Here is a 21634-nt window from a genome sequence, read left to right on the forward strand (position 1 = left end):
ACCTGTATATAAATCCTTCTGTATTAAAGCTGCTACAAGCCTAGAGGCGGAAGGAGCGATCAGGTGCAGGACGACCACCGACCGGGAGAAGGAAGCAGCCACACAGAAGTAGCTAAATAATAACATGTTCTGCGTTAGCAGACACCACTAGGGGGAGCTCACTGCATACCTATCTGTAACACCTGAACCCCTTCTCAAAGTGGAGAGGATCCATTTTTCTGCTTTTATTTTTCTCTCCCTTGACTACAGAAAGAGCCATAACATTTTTTTTTTTTTTAGGGCTTGTTTTTATTTTTTTTGGCACAAGTTGTAGTTTTAATTCGACCAATGACAAAAAAACAGCAATTGTTTTTTAATTATTTTAAAACGTTTTATTGTTAATGTTCTTGATTGTTTTTAAACTTACTTATTTTTTTAAAGGAGACTTGAACATGAGATTGATTGATCTTAGTTACAATGCAAGCAATACTCCTGCATTGCCTTGTATTTTCCTGCCATCAGTTTAAGAGGTTGTTCACCTTTGGGAATATTTTTAAATACATGTATTTGGGCTCTGCTCCTCATTCTAACCCCTTAGATGCCGTGATAACTGATAACTGCTGCATCTAAGCGAGTTACAAAATTGTCATCAGAGTCTTTTCTGATCACAGGGATGTTACACGATTGTCATCAGAATCATCTCTGATCACAGGGATGTTACATGATTGTCATCAGAGTCATCTCTGATCACAGGGATGTTACATAATTGTCATCAGAGTCTTCTCTGATCACAGGGATGTTACATGATTGTCATCAGAATCATCTCTGATCACAGGGATGTTACATGATTGTCATCAGAGTCATCTCTGATCACAGGGATGTTACATAATGGTCATCAGAGTCTTCTCTGATCACAGGGATGTTACATGATTGTCATCAGAGTCATCTCTGACCACAGGGATGTTACATGATAGTTATCAGAGTCATCTCTTATAACAGGGATGTTACAGGATTGTCATCAGAGTCATCTCTGATCACAGGGATGTTACACAATTGTGATCAGAGTCATCTCTGATCACAGGGATGTTACATGATTGTCATCAGAGTCATCTCTGACCACAGGGATGTTACATGATAGTTATCAGAGTCATCTCTTATAACAGGGATGTTACAGGATTGTCATCAGAGTCATCTCTGATCACAGGGATGTTACATGATAGTTATCAGAGTCATCTCTGACCACAGGGATGTTACATGATAGTTATCAGAGTCTTCTCTGATCACAGGGATGTTACAGGATTGTCATCAGAGTCATCTCTGATCACAGGGATGTTACATGATAGTTATCAGAGTCATCTCTGATCACAGGGATGTTACATGATAGTTATCAGAGTCATCTCTGATCACAGGGATGTTACATGATAGTTATCAGAGTCATCTCTGATCACAGGGATGTTACATGATAGTTATCAGAGTCATCTCTGATCACAGGGATGTTACATGATAGTTATCAGAGTCATCTCTGATCACAGGGATGTTACATGATAGTTATCAGAGTCATCTCTGATCACAGGGATGTTACACGATTGTCATCAGAGTCTTCTCTTATTACAGGGATGTTACACGATTGTCATCAGAGTCATCTCTGATCACAGGGATATTACACGATTGTCATCAGAGTCTTCTCTGATCACAAGGATATTACACGATTGTCATCAGAGTCTTCTCTGATCACAGGGATATTACACGATTGTCATCAGAGTCTTCTCTGATAACAGGGATGTTACATGATTGTCATCAGAGTCATCTCTGATCACAGTAGTCTCAGATAGGTGGTCTTCTGTATAACAGCAGGTACCATCTGCATACAGAGCAGGCTTAGTTTTTCAGTCCAATCCACACAAGTCCTTTCAAATTATACATACTCTGAGGATGTGAGAAAGGGAATAATTATACTAGCCATACAATTATGTATGTAAAGATCTCCTTTATCATTTCTTCTGCTTCTCCTCAGTGTAGGTATTACTGCACCCGTACAGATACCCCGGCTGTAGTTACATCTGTGGTCTGTACGTTAAGAATTTAGAACATATTTAAAGAAAAATGGGAATTTTCTTCATACCCCAATCTGTTCATCTGCAGGTAGGCGAGGCTTTGATCAGGTTGCTGGAGAATGGGAGGACTAACCGTCGGAGTGAAATCTACATCCACCTACATAAGATAAAAGAGACTTTAGTATTACTGGTAATAGAAGACGGGGACCTATAAATGCATCATACATTGGTCTATCCGATTATTGCTGCACAGTAATCATTAGTCCTGAGCAATCATCACTGCGAAAAAACAGTGTCATCATGGCCGTCCTCTGCTAAAAACTGAACTTAGAATAAGCTATAAGTGTGAATAAACACCTGTCCGGGTGAACGGCGATATACTCCAGTAACAGCAACAGTACAAACGATGTCCGTCACTCACATCTTCTTACAAGAATTGCTTTTTCAATCCAGTAGTATAAAAAGCACAAAAAATGGTTGAACACAATGGAACAAAAATTAAAAAGGCAGAAAATAAAATGTTTGCTGCGCTCCCAGGCAACATGTTTCCGACCTGCATGGTGCTGGACCATGTACTGTAGGTCTGAAACATGCTGTCTGGGAGCGCAGCGGATATTTATTTTCTGCCTTTTAAATTTTTGTTATGTTGTGTTCAACCATTTTTTGTGCTTTTTATACTACTGGATCAATAAAGTAATTTAAGTGGTTATTTAGGACACCGATCCGACATGTCCTAGTCATGTCCCCCTCACATTGCATTGAGCCCCCTCGTTACCAGCACTGGGCACAACTTCTCTAATAAATGATCTTACTTGATATTTACATAAATTTTAGTCTTCTGTAGGAAATCTTGACATAACATGTATATTTCGTCCGGTCTCGCAGATTCCGAAGAATCGTGTGGAATAAATGAGAATTCTGCAATTTCTGTAGCAAAAAAAAAAAAAGAACACTTAAAGGGGATTATCATTTTTATCATTTATCATTTTTTCCCACCTCCCTATTGTATAATAAACCCTCAGATCTGTCTTCCATCTTTTTCTGCCTCCAGCTCCTACATACTTGTCTCTGGGCGGTCCTTCGGTGCTGTCCGTGTGACCCCTGTAAACTACATTTCCCACAGTCCCTTGCTTCTTTCTCCAGGCTCCTGCTGTCCCCCATGCACAGATGACATTAGCTGCTCCTCCAGCTGCTCTGTGATCTGGTAATGGCCCCCGGGGCACAGCGGAGCGTAGTGTCTAATATTAGATCCACACATGTGATTATAGTCTGTCTCTACCATGTCCACCCAGTGTAGTGAGGACGGTGCAATCACCAATTCACTAGGATATTCAGCCAATGAGCTGTGATTGATATTCGGGGAATATCCCTTTAATGACAGGTCTCCCCACAGATCACAGCTGGCGATGATTACGTGGGTCTCAGAAGGAGGACACGTTGCTAACAGATTATTAAATACCGAAGAGTTAAGAAAAATGGGGCAGAAAGAAGCCACTGTCCTGGGATCCACCGCCGGCCTCCACCATGAGCACCGGACCAAAACATGCTTCATAAAAGGGACTGTCTCGCTATGCCAACTCTCCTATTAAAGTACATGGACACAGGTGTGTGATTATGATATGGAGGTATTATTTGGGCACTATATGGAATTATTATTTGGGCGTTATATGGTGATATTATTTGGGCACTATATGGAGACATTATTTGCACAATATATGGTGGTATTATTAGGGTGCTATATTATGGTATTTCTTGGGTGCCGTATGGTGGTATTATTTGGGCAGTGCATGGAGGTATTATTTGAGCACTGTATGGACATATTTGAGCACTGTATGGAAGTATTATTTGAGCACTGTATGGGGGTATTTGGACACTGTATGGAGGTATTATTTGAGTACTGTATAGAGGTATTATTTGAGTACTGTATAGAGGTATCTGAGCACTGTATGGAGGTATTTGAGCACTGTATGGAGGTATTATTTGAGTACTGTATAGAGGTATCTGAGCACTGTATGGAGGTATTTGAGCACTGTATGGAGGTATTATTTGAGTACTGTATAGAGGTATCTGAGCACTGTATGGAGGTATTTGAGTACTGTGTGGACGTATTTGAACACTGTATGGAGGTATTATTTGAGTACTGTATAGAGGTATCTGAGCACTGTATGGAGGTATTAATTGAGTACTGTATAGAGATATCTGAGCACTGTATGGAGGTATTATTTGAGCACTGTGTGGACATATTTGAACACTGTATGGAGGTATTATTTGAGCACTGTGTGGACATATTTGAACACTGTATGGAGGTATTATTTGAGCACTGTGTGGACATATTTGAACACTGTATGGAGGTATTATTTGAGTACTGTATAGAGGTATCTGAGCACTGTATGGAGGTATTTGAGCACTGTGTGGACGTATTTGAACACTGTATGGAGGTTTTATCTGAGTACTGTACAGAGGTATCTGAGCACTGTATGGAGGTATTATTTAAGTACTGTTTTGAGGTATCTGAGCACTGTATGAAGGTGTTATTTAAGTACTGTATAGAGGTATCTGAGCACTGTATGGAGGTATTATTTAAGTACTGTTTTGAGGTATCTGAGCACTGTATGAAGGTGTTATTTAAGTACTGTATAGAGGTATCTGAGCTCTGTATGCAGGTATTATTTGAGCACTGTATGGACATATTTGAACACTGTATGGAGGTATTATTTGAGTACTGTATAGAGATATCTGAGCACTATATGGAGGTATTATTTAGGCACACTATGAAGGTATTATTTGGGCACACTATGGAGGTGTGCTACATTGTGGCATTATTTGGTCACTGTATGGACATATTATTTTACCACTGTATTGAGTTATTATCTGAACACTGTATGGAGGTATTATTTGGGCACTGTGTAAGAGCACTCAATAATTCAGTTTTCTCCGCATGTTCTGGAAGAAGTGCTTTGCATACAATGACTTGTCAAAGAGCCTTTACAGACCTTATTGTGGTCCGGACTCAAATCCTCTATATATGTATGGTATGTGAAATATAAAAGTTTAATCTCCATATAAACCAGATCCAAAACGTTTAATAATAAATAACCTTTTTTTCTGATAAAAAGTCATCACCTATCGGCGATATATTTTGTACCAGAGATAAAGGTGCCCCATTGGAGAGAAAAAAATTTCAATCAGCCGATCTGTGCGAGTCCCTGAGACTGGGCCCCCACTGATCAGCAAGCTGCCACCTATCCTGCAGTAGAGGTTAAAGGGGTTGTCCAGTGAGAACAAGTTATGTCACAGATATTCAGGCCAATAAATTATAACACATTCTCTTATTACTTGCCTTCACCAAGAGAAAGCTGTGCGGTGTCTGTTTTCCCTGAAATCCACGGCGAGGATGAGGTACTGTGCGAGTGCAGCCACGAGTTGAACGCAGCTTTTATTTCTTCGGCTGTAATGTCTTTACCCTTTAAAAGACAATTATTACGATATTAAAAGTGATTTTAGGTTTTATCATTTCTGGGATTGCTGAAATCTGAAAAACGTGGTCCAGGAAAAGAACGTTAAAGAAAAATAAGCCTGCAGGAGGGTAATTAAGCCACTGACCTAAACACATAAATACACTTTGCACTGCTGGATCACAGAACCCACAGTCTTAGAAGGAATGTCTTTCCTCCATGCTTTACACTGCATCCTTTTAGAATATTCGTGTATCTTGGGTAAATTTGAAATCAGATTTTTTTTTTTTTTTAAATTAATTTCTCTCACTTGCTATTACCCGAAAACTTAGTATCTGTGATCCAGTCACTCACCAAGCACTGCTTGGGTTGCAGCGTGATCGATGAAGGGATTTTGGGCCGGGGTTCCACTGACTGTATCCTGACGGCGGAGGATATATTAACATTCAAGTTCTTTCTTAATCTCTCAGGAATCTGCATGGAGACAACATATAGGAAAAACAATCAGACAATCAAGAAACACAATACTGTCATATCATGTCACAATGTGTACGATGCCGCACTTAGTTACTCTGTCCTTCCCCCTTACTTTACACTGCAGCTCTGCTTGCTCTGCTACTATGTTAGGAAATGTCCTGCTCTATATTATACAGACAACTCACTGATATGAATGGGCACCATGTATCGCTTCATTTTCCCTGTGGTGGCGCTGCAAAAAAAGTGAACCAGGTTTGCAGAAGTATTACAAGTGACCGCTGGGGGAGCCGAACAAAAGGCATAGTCCAGCGGCCATGTCAGTAGTCTGTGACCGGACTAGACTGCATGGGAGCCATGTGACCACCGCCTCGGCCGCTACCTGTTCTGATCAGTAGGTCTGGAGCAACGTCACGCAGCAATAATGGCGTTGCGCTGGGAATACCAATTATGAAAGACGCCGGGTGTTCCTGCAGGTAGGAGGACGTTTGCAAAGCTCCTGTCGAGAGGCCGGTGAAAACTGATGTCACTGATTGACCAAGGTCCTGGAAGTCGAATTGATCATCTCTGCAAAACGTAAACTTATATATATAGTTAAAAAAAAAATTAAAAAAAGAATAAAAATTGGTGTGTTACAAGTTTCTGAGGCCCATACGTTTTTTTTACTCTTCTATCGATGGTGCAGCATCAGTGTGTGTTTTTTGCAGAGTGAGCTGTAGTTCTTATTGCTACCATCTTAAATTACTTTTCACTTTATTTATTTTTTTATAGTCCACTTTCAGGACTTGAACCTTGTATACTCACTGCAATGCTTTAGTATTGTGGTAAATGTTCTGGTTATATTTTCAGCCTCTGGTCATTAGCAAAGATTTTTTTTTCCCACTGACAGCAAGCAGAAACATTGTATACGGTGAAGAATTAAAACACAACAAAAAATTGCCTTATTACCCACAGCATCCAATCAGAACTGAGCTTTCATTCACTAAACTGCTCTGTAAAAATAAAAGCTGCATTGTGATTGGTTGCAGCCAGGCCAGTTTTTCTTTGAGATAGTATTGATAGATGAGGTCCAAAGGCCTACATTTTCTAAAATTGATATAAGAAAAAAGAAGAATAGTTGCTCACTGCTCCTGTAATTTTTTTTTACTACATAATGCAACACGGAAGAATATATTTCTATACAGATTTTTAAAGTTTTTTTTTTTACGTTTTTTTTTTCCCTTTTGGGGACTTGAACCTAAGATTATTTGATTGCTTATGATACATTCTGCAGTACTGAAGAATCAGAGTATATATAACAATCGAGTATATATCACTAGCAGGTGTAAATCCCCTATAGGGACTAAAAAATAAAAAAAAATGTATATGGATGTCTTCCTGGAGCAGAACAATATTGTATCATACAATTATTAGGTTCTGTAGAAGGACGTAGATCTGGGGATTTATTATGATGGAATATAGGCTGAACTGGATGGACAAATGTCTTTTTTCGGCCTTACTAACTATGTTACTATATAAATATATACTTCAGTGTTGCAGTATATAGTAAGAATCACATGTGGCTGGGCTTTACAGGGACCTCTTTAGCAGACCCCAGGTTGTCATTGAAATCCATGGGCACTCCACGACCACAGGAGGTTAAAATGCACAGATCAGAGCTATCTAGGCTTCTTTCACGCTCCCGTCGGTACGGGGCCGTCACAATGCGTCGGCGCGACGTACCGACGGGCGTTGTGAAAATTCGGCACAACGTGGGCAGTGGATGCAGTTTTTCAACGCATCTGCTGCCCATTGTAAAGTCCCAGGGAGGAGGGGGCGGAGTTCCGGCTGCGCATGCACGGTAGGAATTGCAGGATCCGATGTACGAAAAAACGTTCCCTTGAATGTTTTTTCGATACGACGGTCCGCCAAAACACGATGCATCCAGTGCACGACGGACTCAACGTGTGGCCATATGTCGCGATCCTTTGGCAATACAAGTCTATGGGCAAAAAACGCATCCTGCGGGCAACTTTGCAGGATGCGTTTCTTGCACAGAACGACGCATTGCGACAGACAGCAAAAGACGGAAGTGTGAAAGAGGCCTTAGAGGCAGGTGCAGGCTGTAAAGCACAGTCAGCACCAACCCTGTGTAGTGCGGGCTCAGCTCCTGAATCCGCTCCATGACAACAGAATACGTCTTGGATGAGGAAGGGGATAAGGAACCCTGTAAAACCGTTATACAATACAGCGACTTATTTATCAACGATTATTGGACGGCCGATGTAGTCACTGACCCAAACTTTCGCAATATGTGTATTTCCATTTCTGGTGTCATAGTCAATGACGTCTTTGATATCGTCAAACCCGTGCCACACAATCTTCACCACGGCTTCAGGTATCTGCGTGGTCTCCTCGTTCCTCCCGTCAGATCGCTCCACACTCGACTTGCTGCTCTTTTTCTTTCGTCTCTTAGGAGAAGGGATTTCGACAATTGTCCCATACGATACGACCACGTCTGGAAGTAAACCTGGAGGTTCTGGATACCATAGAAAAACCTGAACCGTGTTCTCATCTGTGTGGTCTAGGAACGCTCGGCTATTTCTTATGATGGGAGGAACATGGCGGGAGACTCGGAAAACCGCTCCTAGGCTGACGCTTTTCAGCACAGTCCTCCCAAAGACGTCCTTATTGAGGCCACGATGAGTCCGAGCGGGATTTTTTCCCAAAGCCCAAGAAAACAGATTTCCTAAAGAGTCCCATACGCTGGAGACCTCCGGAGGGGGCATTTCAGAGGTTTCACTCCTGTCTTTGAGTGATGACGTATCGCTGCTACTTGTGGTTCCATGGGTTGTTCTGTGGGATCCAAGATCATATTCTGCAGGGGGCAAATGCGACAAAACATTCTCAGAAGTTCTTTTTTTCGGAGTCACGATTAACTCTGTCAGAGGTTCCAGTCGGCCATAACTTGCAGCTGGAGTCAAAGCTCCTGGAGAGAAAAAGAATTTTCTTAAGTGTAAAATGTTTTTACTCCCACCTTGTTTATATAGCGCCAACATATTCTGCAGCGCTGTACAGAGATTACCATCACCCCCTCAATCATTAAATACCTTCCTACAAACACACAGCGGTGACATCATATGTGTGTTATCTCCTGTAAATAGAGGTCATTGTACAGGAGGAGGTGAGCTGTGACATCACCTATTGTGAATGGCAGATCCTGTGTTATCTACTGTATATAGAGATGTTATCAGTCATTGTACAGGAGGAGGAGGTGAGCTGTGACATCACCTATTGTGAATGGAGGATCCAGTGTTATCTACTGTATATAGAGGTGTTATCAGTCATTGTACAGGAGGAGGAGGTGAGCTGTGACATCACCTATTGTGAATGGTGGATCATGTGTTATCTACTGTATATGGAGGTATTAGCAATCATTTTAATAATTAAACCGCTGAAAACACATCTGTACATAGCAAGAAATATGTGTCTATTATTAGCGGTACTGACCAGCGTGAACATTTTTAAAAAATTCTGATCTTTGTTTGACTTGAATTAAAAAAAAAAAAAAGATAAAAACCAGATTTAATCAATGGGTAATTTTCAGATAACACTTTTCTTATAATAAAACCATATTTAAACTGTTTAGTTTTGTGACGGAACCATAATTAATACATGTAATGAAATCGACCCCAGACACATCGGCCGAACCTGCTCATAGAACATAATAAACGAGTCCTACGCCAAAACCATATACAATACGTCTGACTAGTGCACGCTGGTATTCTTTATTTTCCCTTAAGGAAAATCATTGTAGAAGTATAAGAGGGGATGCATGCAGGATGGGAAACCATAGGTGACGTAAGCCAATATATGGCATGTCGCTAAATACATCACGTATACATATAGGTCAGAAGAACGGACCCATAGTGACGTGACTTGTGTAAGCGAGAGATCAAAGATATGAAGTAGGAGAAGGTTGTATTCCAGGGCTTTCAGATATTCATTGCTAGGTATAGAAGTGACTATGGTGGTATATAGTCTATACACTACTACTCACCTATCTGAATGTATATACACGTGTGCAGGTCCACCCACACTGGAAACACGGCTTTGGGGTAAACTATCCGGATCTGGTCCAGAAGGTGCATTTCAAGGGCAGACGCATGCAGCTCCTGAGAATACATAGAGGTTAATACCGCTGTATGATACGTCATAAATCAGACTCTGAACATCGACTTTGTAATTGTGGTCACGAGGGTCACGGGAAGATATGGATCTCCGATGTTACCGAGACAAATTTAGCCATGGCAGGAACTCCGTGACCGCACTCCCGGGCTATGGAGTCGAAGAGATCATTTTCCTGTATGTTATATTAACCCCTACCAATTTTCGTTTTTGCACTTTCACTTTTTCCTCCCCTTCTTCCAAGACCCAGATGTGTTTTTTTTTTTTTCCATCATAGATGTATACGGGTTTCTTGTTTGTTTTTTTTGCAGGGCGAGTTGTAGTTTTAAATAATATATAATTTACCTACTGAAAAACTGGGGGCAAAAAATCCAAATGCGGTAAAATGATGAAAAAAATGCAATTACGCCATTGAATTTTTTTTGTTCCGTTTATTTTACAGCATTCACGAGGCAGTAAAAAAAAATGTGACACCATGACTCTTCTGCCAACGGGGATACCAAGCTGACATAATATTGTAATTACGGTACTTATTCGTGAGAAAAAAATCATAAATTTCTAATATAAATAAAAAGTTTGATTTGTGCTGCCAAGACTTTTATTTTTATGTAAATGGCGCTGGGGAAGAGATTGTTTTTTGTGGTGCAAGTGGATATCTTTATTCATAGCATTTGGTGTACACTGGATGTTTTGATAACTTTTTAAAGGAGGGAGAAACCGAAAAAAGGAAATTCTGGCATCTTGATCTTATTTTGGCCTCAGCGCACTAACTGTAAAAGTTAAATAATTTTATATTTTTATAAATTCTACTTTTTTTTATATTAACAAGAGAGAAAGTTTATTTTGAATTTTTTAAATTATATATATTTTCCTTATGGGACTTGAAGCTGCCAGGCGCTGGCTGTATAAGTCAGACGCAACCATGGAACCTTTATAAATATGTATTTCAGTGAGCTCCCCCTAGTGGTGGGTGATGTAAAAATGAAAGAAGCACTTTACCAGTATCTCCCAGTCATCAGCAGACAGTGGCTCCACTATGACTTCCTTACAAGATGGGACATTCCTACACGGCTTTAGGAACACCTGAAAAGAAATAGTAACATAGTGAAGATATCACAAGCATCACAGATTGGAGGAGGATCGAGAAAGAAGTGGAGGAATTTGTCAGTCCTATAATTTATGGTCGGTCTCTATTGCAATTAATAGGAATTACGAACCCGACGGGGTCCAGGAACGTTGTACCAACAAGGCATCATGTCTGCACCTCGGCCATAACTTGTGAACCCGGTCTAAGTCACTGGTCTTCCAAACCATGAGTCCGCAGCTGATGCAAAACTACAACTACTAGCATGTCCCGACAGTTGTAGGTGCCATTTTGCAAAACTCGCGAGGGATGAAGGCAATTCCCTTTAACCAAAGTGAGAACACATCCCTATTCATTCTTTGAAAAAAAGAAAAAAAAAAAAAAAGGACATTACATTTTTATGGTTGATCTGGTCTCATCCCTTCTCCCTGCTGCAGGATTGTGGGGGTCCTTGAGCCATAGGCTATAACTTTTTTTTTTTTTTTATAGGTTGATAGAGTGGTATCAGAGCTTTTTTTTTCTTCATTTCTTGCAGTACAAGCTGTAGTTTTTAATTCGTGCAAATTTTGAAGTCCAGATGATTTTCTGATTTCTTCTATTACATTTTTTTTTTTGAGGCAAAGTGACTGAAACACAGCGATTCTGCCATTTTAATTTTCTATTCTGCGTTCATCATATGGTATAAATATTATTATTGTATTTAATTGCTTTCGATAGTTCCGCACATTGAGATTCATTTGTTGCGATTATTTATTCGATTTTATTTACATTACAAAAAGAGAAGGGATATGAACTTTTAGATTTTTTTATTTTATAAATATATTTTACACGAATATTTTTATGTGTGTGTATATATATATATATATATATATATATATATATTGTGCAAGTAGATGTACGCCAGCTTTAGCCAATGGAAATCTGATCTGACAGTATGTGTGCATTTCACAGACTGTACACGTACCACAAAGCTCAGACTGCCCACAGGCCATATATGACTATCAGGAGAGCCACGGCCGGACCGGACCTCACGGCGATGTGGACGCAGACCATGAAAGTCAGATGTGTGAAAGCAGCCTAAATCCCAATCAGGCCCTGTTCACACATAAGCTTTTGAGGTGTTAAAAACTATGTTTTTTCCAAGTAGAAAACGCCTCAGGAAAAACTAAATTTTGGGGGAAGTTTTATTTATTTTTTGGCAGCCTTTTGACTGGGCTGAACACCAAGTTTTTCCAAAGCCTCTAAATGGGAAAGATTCTTAAAAAAAAACAAAAAACCCTCACATCTCATTGGATTTTTAATAGGATTAGATAAGTGTTATGATCAGGTGACCTTGGAGCAGCATGAAAACTTTCACTGGAGTAGGTGGTAACTATACTGACCGCAAATCCTGATCTTAACACCGCAGCTAGAAGTAGCCGTGGGGTGTACCTAACAAGGCCTAGACACCTCGTCACAGCCGGAGGACTAGATACCCCTATAGATGGAAATAGGAATTTCTACCTTGCCTCAGAGCAGAACCCCAAAGGATAGGCAGCCCCCCACAAATATTGACTGTGAGTAGTAGAGGAAAAGACACACACAGTCAGAAAACAGGATTTAGCACAAGAGGCCACTCTAGCTAAAATAGGAAAGGATAGGACAGAGTTCTGTGCGGTCAGTATTAAAACCCTTCCAAAAATATCCACAGCAGATTATACAAAAATTCCTCCATCTAACTAAAGACGTGGAACGTATATCTGCAACTCCAGAGAATCCTACACTCAGAGCAGGAATACAATCAAAAAAACAAGCACACAGCTTGTGTGCCATAGAAAAAGAAACAGACACTTATCTTTGCCGAATTGCCAGCTAAGCAGGAGAAGCCAGACAGAGATCCAACACTTCCCAAGAAACATTGACAACTGGCAAGGACTAACGAGTCCTGCAAACCTAAATACCCCAGTCAGAATTGCAATCATCAGATACACCTGTCCAGGACTGCAGCCCAGGGACAACTGCATTACCACCTACAACCACCGGAGGGAGCCCAAAAGCAGAATTCACAACAGATAAGAATGCATTTATGATGTTCTTTCTTTTGTAACAATTTTAGAGCAAAACCACTTAAAAAAAAAACAAAAACAAGCCTTCCATGTGAACGGTGCTGGACATTGACAGACATTGTACAACTGCCACTATCTTTTTTTTATTTTTCATACTGCTGGCGCATTTTGTGTCACAATATTATGGAACACGGCAATTGCGTCACATTATATGATGACACCGTATAATCTCAGTATTGCTTTATTAAGATGAGAGGTGATGTAGGAGAACGTGTATATAGTGAGGGGAGGCCGTATATAAGGAGGAGAGGCCGTGTATAGTGAGGGGAGACCGTGTATAAGGAGAAGAGGCCGTGTATGAGTAGGGGAGGCCGTGTATAAGGGGGGGAGGCCGTGTATAAGGGGGAGAGGCCGTGTATAAGGAGGGGAGGCCGTGTATACGGAGGGGAGGCGGTGTATACGGAGGGGAGACCGTGTTTAAGGAGGGGAGGCCGTGTTTAAGGAGGGGAGGTCGTGTTTGAGGGGAGGCCGTGTATAAGGAGGGGAGGCCGTGTTTAAGGAAGGGAGGCCGTGTTTAAGGAGGGGAGGCCGTGTACAAGGAGGGGACGCCATGTATAGTGAGGGGAGACCGTGTATAAGTAGGGGAGGCCGTGTATAAGGAGGGGAGGCCGTGTACGAGGGGAGGCCGTGTATACGGAGGGGAGGCCGTGTTTAAAAAGGGGAGGCCGTGTTTAAGGAGGGGAGGTCGTGTTTGAGGGGAGGCCGTGTATAAGGAGGGGAGGCCGTGTTTAAGGAAGGGAGGCTGTGTTTAAGGAGGGGAGGCCGTGTACAAGGAGGGGACGCCATGTATAGTGAGGGGAGACCGTGTATAAGTAGGGGAGGCCGTGTATAAGGAGGGGAGGCCGTGTACAGTGAGGGGAGGCCGTGTACAGTGAGGGGAGGCCGTGTACAGTGAGGAAAGGCCGTGTACAGTGAGGGGAGGCCATGTACAAGGAGAGGAGGCCATGTATAGTGAGGGGAGGCCGTGTATAAGGAGGGGAGGCCGTGTATAAGGAGGGGAGACCGTGTATAATGAGGGGAGGCCGTGTATAGTGAGGGGAGGCCATGTACAAGGAGAGGAGGCCATGTATAGTGAGGGGAGGCCGTGTATAAGGAGGGGAGGCCGTGTATAAGGAGGGGAGGCCGTGTATAAGGAAGGGAGGCCGTGTACAGTGAGGGGAGGCCGTGTATAAGGAAGGGAGGCTGTGTACAGTGAGGGGAGGCCGTGTACAGTGAGGGGAGGCCGTGTACAGTGAGGACAGGACGAGTATAGTGAGGGGAGGCCGTGTATAAGGAGGGGAGGCCGTGTATAAGGAGGGGAGGCCGTGTATAAGGAGGGGAGGCCGTGTATAAGGAGAGGCCGTGTATAAGGAGGGGAGGCCGTGTATAAGGAGGGGAGGCCGTGTATAAGGAGAGGAGGCCGTGTATAGTGAGGTGAGTCATGTATAAGGAGGGGAGGCTGTGTACAGTGAGGGGAGGCCCTGTATAAACACGGCCTCCCCTCCTTATACAAGGCCTCACCTCACTATACACGGCCTCCTCTCCTTATACAAGGCCTCACCTCACTATACACGGCCTCCCCTCACTATACACGGCCTCCCCTTATTAAGGAGGTGAGGTCGTGTATAAGGAGGTGAGGTCGTGTGTAAGGAGGGTAGGCCGTGTATAAGGAGGGTAGGCCGTGTATAAGGAGGGTAGGCCGTGTTCAGTGAGGGGAGGATGAGTATAGTGAGAGGAGGCCATTATCACTACTGTATGTGGTAACGTTTCCATGACAGCAGGAACAGCGGGCGGGAAAGTAGCGTCGGAAATAGGGGGCGGAGCTACTTCTAGTGAACTCCTCCCTACTGATGCGCGCGTAACCAATCAGCAGCAGGCTTGTCAGGCTCCCGCCAGATTATAAACCGCGCCACCGGAGGAGAGCGGGAGGCCGGAAGTCTCTTCAGATCAGAATCAGCAGCCGCCGCCGCCATCATGTGGATCCAGGTGCGCACCATGGACGGCCGGGAGACTCACCGCATTGACTCCCTGTCTAAGCTGACCAAGGTGGAGGAGCTGCGGGAGCGGATCCAGGAGGTGTTCGGAGCGGAGCAGGACCGGCAGCGGCTCTTCTACCGGGGGAAGCAGATGGAGGACGGACACACGCTCTTTGATTACAGCGTCGGCCTGAATGACATCGTGCAGCTGCTGCTCCGCCAGCTCCCGCCGCCTCCTCCTCCTCCCTCGGTGCCGGTAACGGCGGAAGAGCCCGATGACGACTCCCCGATGTTGGAGACTGAGCCGGGGGAGGAGGAGCCCAGCGCCCGTGGCCTGTACCGGATAAAGGAGCCGGTGGACGCCCGGGACCTGCACATGGGCGCCTGGTTCGAGGCGGAGGTGGTGAACGTGACCCGGGGAAGCCCCGGAGACCCCGCCGATGACGTCATCTACCATATACAGTATGAGGACTATCCTGAGGACGGGGTGGTGCAGCTGAGGGGTCCTGACGTGCGCCCCCGGGCCCGGAGCAGGCTGTCCTGGGAGGAGCTGCGGGCCGGACTGGTGGTCATGCTCAACTACAACCCGGACGACCCCAAGGAGCGGGGCTACTGGTACGACGCCGAGATCCTGCGCAAGAAAGAGGGCAAGGCCAGCAGGGAACTGTACGCCAAGCTGCTAATGGGGGACGCCGGAGACCCCATAAACGACTGCAAAATCGTATTTGTGGATGAGGTGTTTCAGATTGAGAAGCCCGGGACCCCAATCCCAGCAGAGACCCTGCCCCCACCTCCTGAGGAGGTGCCTGCCAAGCCGCAGACTGGACCCCAATGCAAGCTGTGCAAGGATGACCCCAAAACCAAATGCCGCATGTGCGCCTGCCACGTCTGCGGGGGCAAACAGGACCCCGAAAAGCAGCTGCTGTGCGACGAGTGCGACATGGCCTTCCATATCTACTGCCTGGACCCTCCACTGTCCGCCCTGCCAGATGTGGATGACTGGTACTGCCCGGACTGCAGGAACGATACCAGTGAGGTGGTGCTGGCGGGGGAAAAGCTAAAGGAGAGCAAGAAGAAGGCCAAGATGGCGTCTGCCAGCTCCTCGTCCCATAGAGACTGGGGGAAAGGCATGGCGTGCGTCGGGCGCTCCAGAGAGTGCACCATTGTCCCGTCCAATCACTACGGCAAGATACCCGGTGTACCCGTTGGCACCATGTGGAAGTTCAGGGTGCAGGTTAGCGAGGCGGGTGTGCACCGGCCTCACGTGGCGGGCATCCATGGGAGAAGCAATGATGGCTCCTATTCTCTGGTCCTGGCTGGTGGTTATGAGGATGATGCTGATGATGGCACAGAGTTTACCTACACCGGGAGCGGAGGTCGTGACCTCTCCGGTAACAAGCGGACAGCTGAGCAGTCATGTGACCAGAAACTGACCAACATGAATCGAGCCCTGGCCCTCAACTGCAGCGCCCCCATCAATGACAAAGAAGGGGCCGAAGCCAAAGACTGGAAAGCTGGTAAACCCGTGCGTGTCGTGCGTAATGCCAAGGGGAGTAAACACAGCAAATTCGCCCCAGAAGAGGGCAACCGATACGACGGCATCTACAAAGTGGTGAAATACTGGCCTGAGAAGGGCAAGTCCGGCTTCCTCATATGGCGCTACCTACTGAGGAGAGATGACGACGAGCCGGCGCCATGGACCAAGGAGGGCAAAGAACGTGGTAAAAAACTAGGCCTCACTATGCAGTACCCCGAGGGTTACCTAGAGTCTGTGGCCAACAAGGAGCGGGAGAAGGAAAACATAGATTCAGATGAACTAGAAACGCCGGTCAAAGGGAAGAGAAAAAGGAAATCTGTCATTGAGGATGATGATGAAGACGACGAGGAGGGAACGCAGAAGAAAACTAAAACTGAGCTTGTGTACGACTTGACCCCGGAGCAAAAAGAGCTGATCGAAAAGGACGAGCTGAACGTCAAGTTATGGAGCGAAGTGATGACGCATCTAAAGGAGGGCCCCAAATTCATCAGCAAGGTGGAGGAGACCTTCCTGTGCATCTGCTGCCAGGAGGTGGTGTACGAGCCCATCACCACCGAGTGTCTGCACAATATCTGCAAGAGCTGCCTGGACCGCTCCTTCAAGGCCTCCGTGTACAGCTGTCCTGCCTGCCGACACGACCTGGGCAAGAACTACGACATGAGGGTGAACAAACCCCTGCAGAGCGTCCTCGGCCAGCTCTTCCCAGGTTACGAGAGGGGGCGATAACTGGTGGGAAGACATTACGTTATTATTACAGCTCTTTTCGAGACTCTGCCATAATTGCCGATTCTTCCTTCCCCCTAAACTCTCCTGTCCCTTACATCTGACTCTGAGATCAAAGGCTGCAGCGGACTTTACATCCCATGGTAACTGGACATGACTTGCTGGCATACATGGAGAAGAAGCAATGTTGACCACATGCAGCTCTAACCATCTGGATATCTGCGATTTAATCTGGATTAGGAAGATTGGACGTGTGTGAAGCCAAGTCCCTATAATAATAATAATGTTTTGCAGGGGTATAAGCCACCGCTGATCAGGGTCTATCAGCTTGTTGATTATCTCCTGTGTTAGTAAGGGGTATTCCAATCTTTAGAAATTATCACCCTTCTGGTGGTCTGACTGCTGGGACCCACACTAATCCGAAAAACTGGGCTCCAGAGTGCTTTCCGAATATAGTGGTGACCAGATGTGTGCACCACTGTGCCATTCTCTATGGGACTGTCGCAGAAGGCTGAGCACTGTACTCTGCAATCTCTGGCGGCTCCACAGAGAATGAACATAGCAGTGGGGCACATGTACAGCCACCGCTATACTCAAATAGTCTCGGTATTTGGATGCCACGCTGATCAGCAAGTTTGGTGCGAATTCTAAAAATTGGAACAACCCATTAAACACTGACAGCAGTGAGAAGTAATTTATTGTAACTTAGATTTTTTTTTTTTATCTCTAATCAGTTTGATTTAGGAGTCCAGTGGGTGGTCCTACTTGTAAATGGACAGATCATTGATTCCAATCTTTGTCCAGAATGAAGAGATTAATTGCTTATAACTACTCTTCACAGGTCTAGATCAGTAGTTTAAAGGGATATTCCCATCTACAAGATCCTAGCCCAATTAGAAACGCAATATAGTTTTTCTGATTCACTGTCTTTGCTCATGCAAAAGGCATTATAGGACCTTGGGTATCCATGGTTACGATAACTGATAGTGGTTGTAACCATGGATACGCAAGATCCTGTAATTCCTGCACATGATGAGAGACCTAGCGAATCAGAAAAACTATACTACGTTTCTAATTGAAGATATTTTATTCCACCTACTACATGTTGGGCTAGGGTCTTGTAGATGGGAATACCCCTATAACTTTACGCCATATCTGTATTATTGTGAGGCCTCCTGCTGACTATTAGATGTATGAGGTTGTTTTGGGTCCATTGAACCTTCTGCAGCAGAGCCGACTTCCCGGCCTGGATACAATGGCCCCGCATGTACCAAATAGTGATTTAAATGTTCCTTCAGGGAGTAATCCGTTATCACCGTATGTTCATGTGTTCTCTGTACTGCTGGTAATGGCATCCAATGTCCAAGTCTATGCTTCACTGTGCCTGGCCTTCTGTCTCTTGCACTATTTTACTTTTAAAGGGTAGAACTCTGAGGACCCCCCAACAATCCAGATGAGGCCCGAGCATGTGTACCTCTCCATGGGACTGCCGAGATGAGTCCATTGCTCAGCTGGTCCCACCATGTGACTATGCTCTAATATCCAAAAGTATTATAGGGGTGATTTCTCCATTATCCGCCTTGCTCCTTGTTCTCTACCTTCCACAGAGAACACAATTGGATCCTTGTGTCATCAGTCACTGATTCCCTTCTCCCCAGGCAATTGGGATGGGGGAGGGCTCCGTTTTTTTTTTGGCGTTACCTCTGTTCTGCTACATCAATGTCTGTGCGCTTTCTATGTCGGTTGGTTTCTTTTTAACATTGAAATCTGATATAAATATTAAGTCAGAATAGTTCAAGTAGGGTAAATGGTTAGAAGGTAACTTTTAATGAGTAAGAGCTCAGCGCAAGAAGACACTACAATAGTACAGTGGTTCCAGGAAAGAAGGTATCGATCTCGCCCCATTCCTGTAGTGGACCCGAGTACCATGCAAGAGTGTATGGCCAGAAGGGTGAATTAGTAACCTAATATCCCCAGTATAACTGGTGCTCTGCCAAGGACATGACTCAAGTATGACCTATGAACACCGAGGATATGCCCCGAAAGAATAGTCCACCCAAGGCGTCCCGGCCTCAGCAGGAGAGTGTACTTACAAGAGGCCGTGCAGCACTTTGTTTGCTTCTTTTAGGGCTTACTGTCACTGCAGCACCCTGACTTATACCCCTTAGATATGAATCTAATGGATCCTCTTCTGCAAGTACACTCCCCTGAGGAGGCTTTGCTTTTGAGGTGGAAACGCGTCAGTGGGTTATGCTTCATAGGTTATACTTGGGTACTACCCTTGTCTGGGCGGGAGTTATACTTGGCACATTAGGTTACCGGTTCACCCCCTGGCCATACACTCTTGCATTGGCATGTAATAATAATCTTTATTGCATGTGACTTGGGTCCACTACAAGAATTGGGTGAGAGCTATTCCCCTTTTCCTGGCACTGCCACCACTGAGCATTGTATTATTGTACATATTCTATATCTGAGTGTCCTACGTGCACTCTTCTGCTGATTTAATTCTGAAGAGCTAATGTCATTGGTATTGATGGACCTCTTGCTTTGCTATGAAATACTTTACCATGTTTTGGGGATTTTTCTTCTATATTGTTCACATATAAATAAATGTATTTCATTTCTACAAGATACAAGTGGACTTCATTCTTATATGTGCAGAATGATCATGGTCTGGTGGGTGGGGTGTTTCAGATGTCATAGGTGAAAAAAAAATAGCTTTTCACCAGTGTTGACTCAGTGTTAGTTTTCTTAAGGCTATGTGCCCACGTTGCGGAATAGTGTGTGGATTTTTCAGCACCGGTTTTGCAAAATCCGCAGTAAAACGCACTGCGTTTTACCTGTGGATTTACCGTGGGTTTTGTGCGGATTCCTATTATGGAGCAGGTGTAAACCGCCGCGAAATTGGCACAAAGAATTGACATGCTGCGGAAAATACAACACAGCGTTTCTGTGCAGCATTTTCTGTAGCATGGGCACAGCGGATTTGGTTTTCCATAGGTTTACATGGTACTGTACACCACATGGAAAACAGCTGCAAATCCGTAGCGGCTAATCCGCAGCATAATCCGCGACGTGTGCACATAGCCTAAAAGGGTTGTCCAGCCTTGAGGTACAAGTCTAGTTACAGACTGCAGGCGTGCGAATCCTCAAAGTACATGCACGTGGATTCTCCAATGATGGGAGTGGGCGATCATAAGCATGCGATATAGATACGCCTGGCACAATCAGGCTAGACTGTTTCCAGCCTTGCTCAATACACTTGCATTGAGTGAGGCTGCGTACGTCTAGTCGGAATGTGGCTGAAAGTATGTATGATGGCCAACATGGGTGAATCCTTGTAGTTTAGGACCTGACTAATGTAGAAAGAAGCTTTAGCTAGCATCCTGACTGATACAGAGAGACCCCCGGCATAGGAGAGGGCCGGAGGAGCTACAGAAAAAGGACCAAACAATGGGACCACAGGTCAGAGTATAAGCAGGCCATATGTGAAGTTTTGAATATTAGATGTTTCCAGCAAAGAATACCAGCCCCTCTGTACATTACATGTCTGCCCGGAGGTGAAAAAAGTAATTTACAGCATTTTCCGGCGTATAAGATGACTTTTTAACCCCTGAAAATCTTCTCAGAAGTCGGGGGTCGTCTTATATGGCGGATGCGGTGCCCTGCGGTCGCCGCATATGGTGCGGGGAGCGGTCCAGATGACGACTAGAGAGGCAGAGAAGGGCGGGCTTGATTCACTTACACCTTCCCGATGAGGCACCTAGTCATCGGGACCGCTCCCCGCACCATATGCGGCGGCCGCAGAGCTCAGCACACGCCGTATAAGATGACCCCCGACTATTTTGAAAGTTGGGGGTCGTATTATACGCTGGAAAATACGGTACTTATTTTCTGGAATGAAATATCAAGAATGTTTTAAGGAAAAAAAAAAATAGTTGTGGACAAACCTGTTACAGGTGTGAGACGTGAATCTTGTTGGGAAGATAATGAAACTACAATGCCTACAAGTAGTATTCAACCCCCTGCAGATTTGGCAGGTTTAATAAGATGCAAATAAGTTAGAGCCTTCAAACAAGAGCAGGATTTATTAACAGA

At 44.4% G+C, this 21634-nt stretch overlaps 2 protein-coding genes across 3 annotated transcripts in view; one reads left to right on the forward strand and one right to left on the reverse strand.

Moving 5' to 3' along the window:
- PEX1 (peroxisomal biogenesis factor 1) overlaps positions 1-21634 on the reverse strand; it is a 58964-nt gene that overhangs the window by 31612 nt on the left and 5718 nt on the right. For both annotated transcript variants that reach the window (XM_069729402.1, XM_069729401.1), the window contains exons 3-9: positions 11129-11212; positions 10002-10116; positions 8239-8930; positions 5843-5962; positions 5374-5497; positions 2857-2960; positions 2102-2190 (exon numbers count right to left, since the gene is read on the reverse strand). In XM_069729402.1, coding sequence (XP_069585503.1) covers positions 2102-2190; positions 2857-2960; positions 5374-5497; positions 5843-5962; positions 8239-8930; positions 10002-10116; positions 11129-11212 — 1328 coding nt within the window. The remainder of the gene's footprint in view (positions 1-2101; positions 2191-2856; positions 2961-5373; positions 5498-5842; positions 5963-8238; positions 8931-10001; positions 10117-11128; positions 11213-21634) is intronic.
- Positions 15218-18277, forward strand: LOC138641766 (E3 ubiquitin-protein ligase UHRF1-like). Its single transcript, XM_069729405.1, has one exon. The coding sequence runs from the start codon at positions 15272-15274 to the stop codon at positions 17534-17536; it is 2265 nt and encodes a 754-aa protein (XP_069585506.1). The 5' UTR covers positions 15218-15271; the 3' UTR covers positions 17537-18277.

This window comes from Ranitomeya imitator, chromosome 6 (genome assembly GCF_032444005.1).
Source record: "Ranitomeya imitator isolate aRanImi1 chromosome 6, aRanImi1.pri, whole genome shotgun sequence".
NCBI classification, from domain to species: Eukaryota; Metazoa; Chordata; class Amphibia; order Anura; family Dendrobatidae; genus Ranitomeya; species Ranitomeya imitator.

Excerpts from the sequence above, each read along its gene's own strand:
- LOC138641766 (XM_069729405.1), top strand. The coding sequence starts at position 15,272 with ATGTGGATCCAGGTGCGCACCATGGACGGCCGGGAGACTCACCGCATT.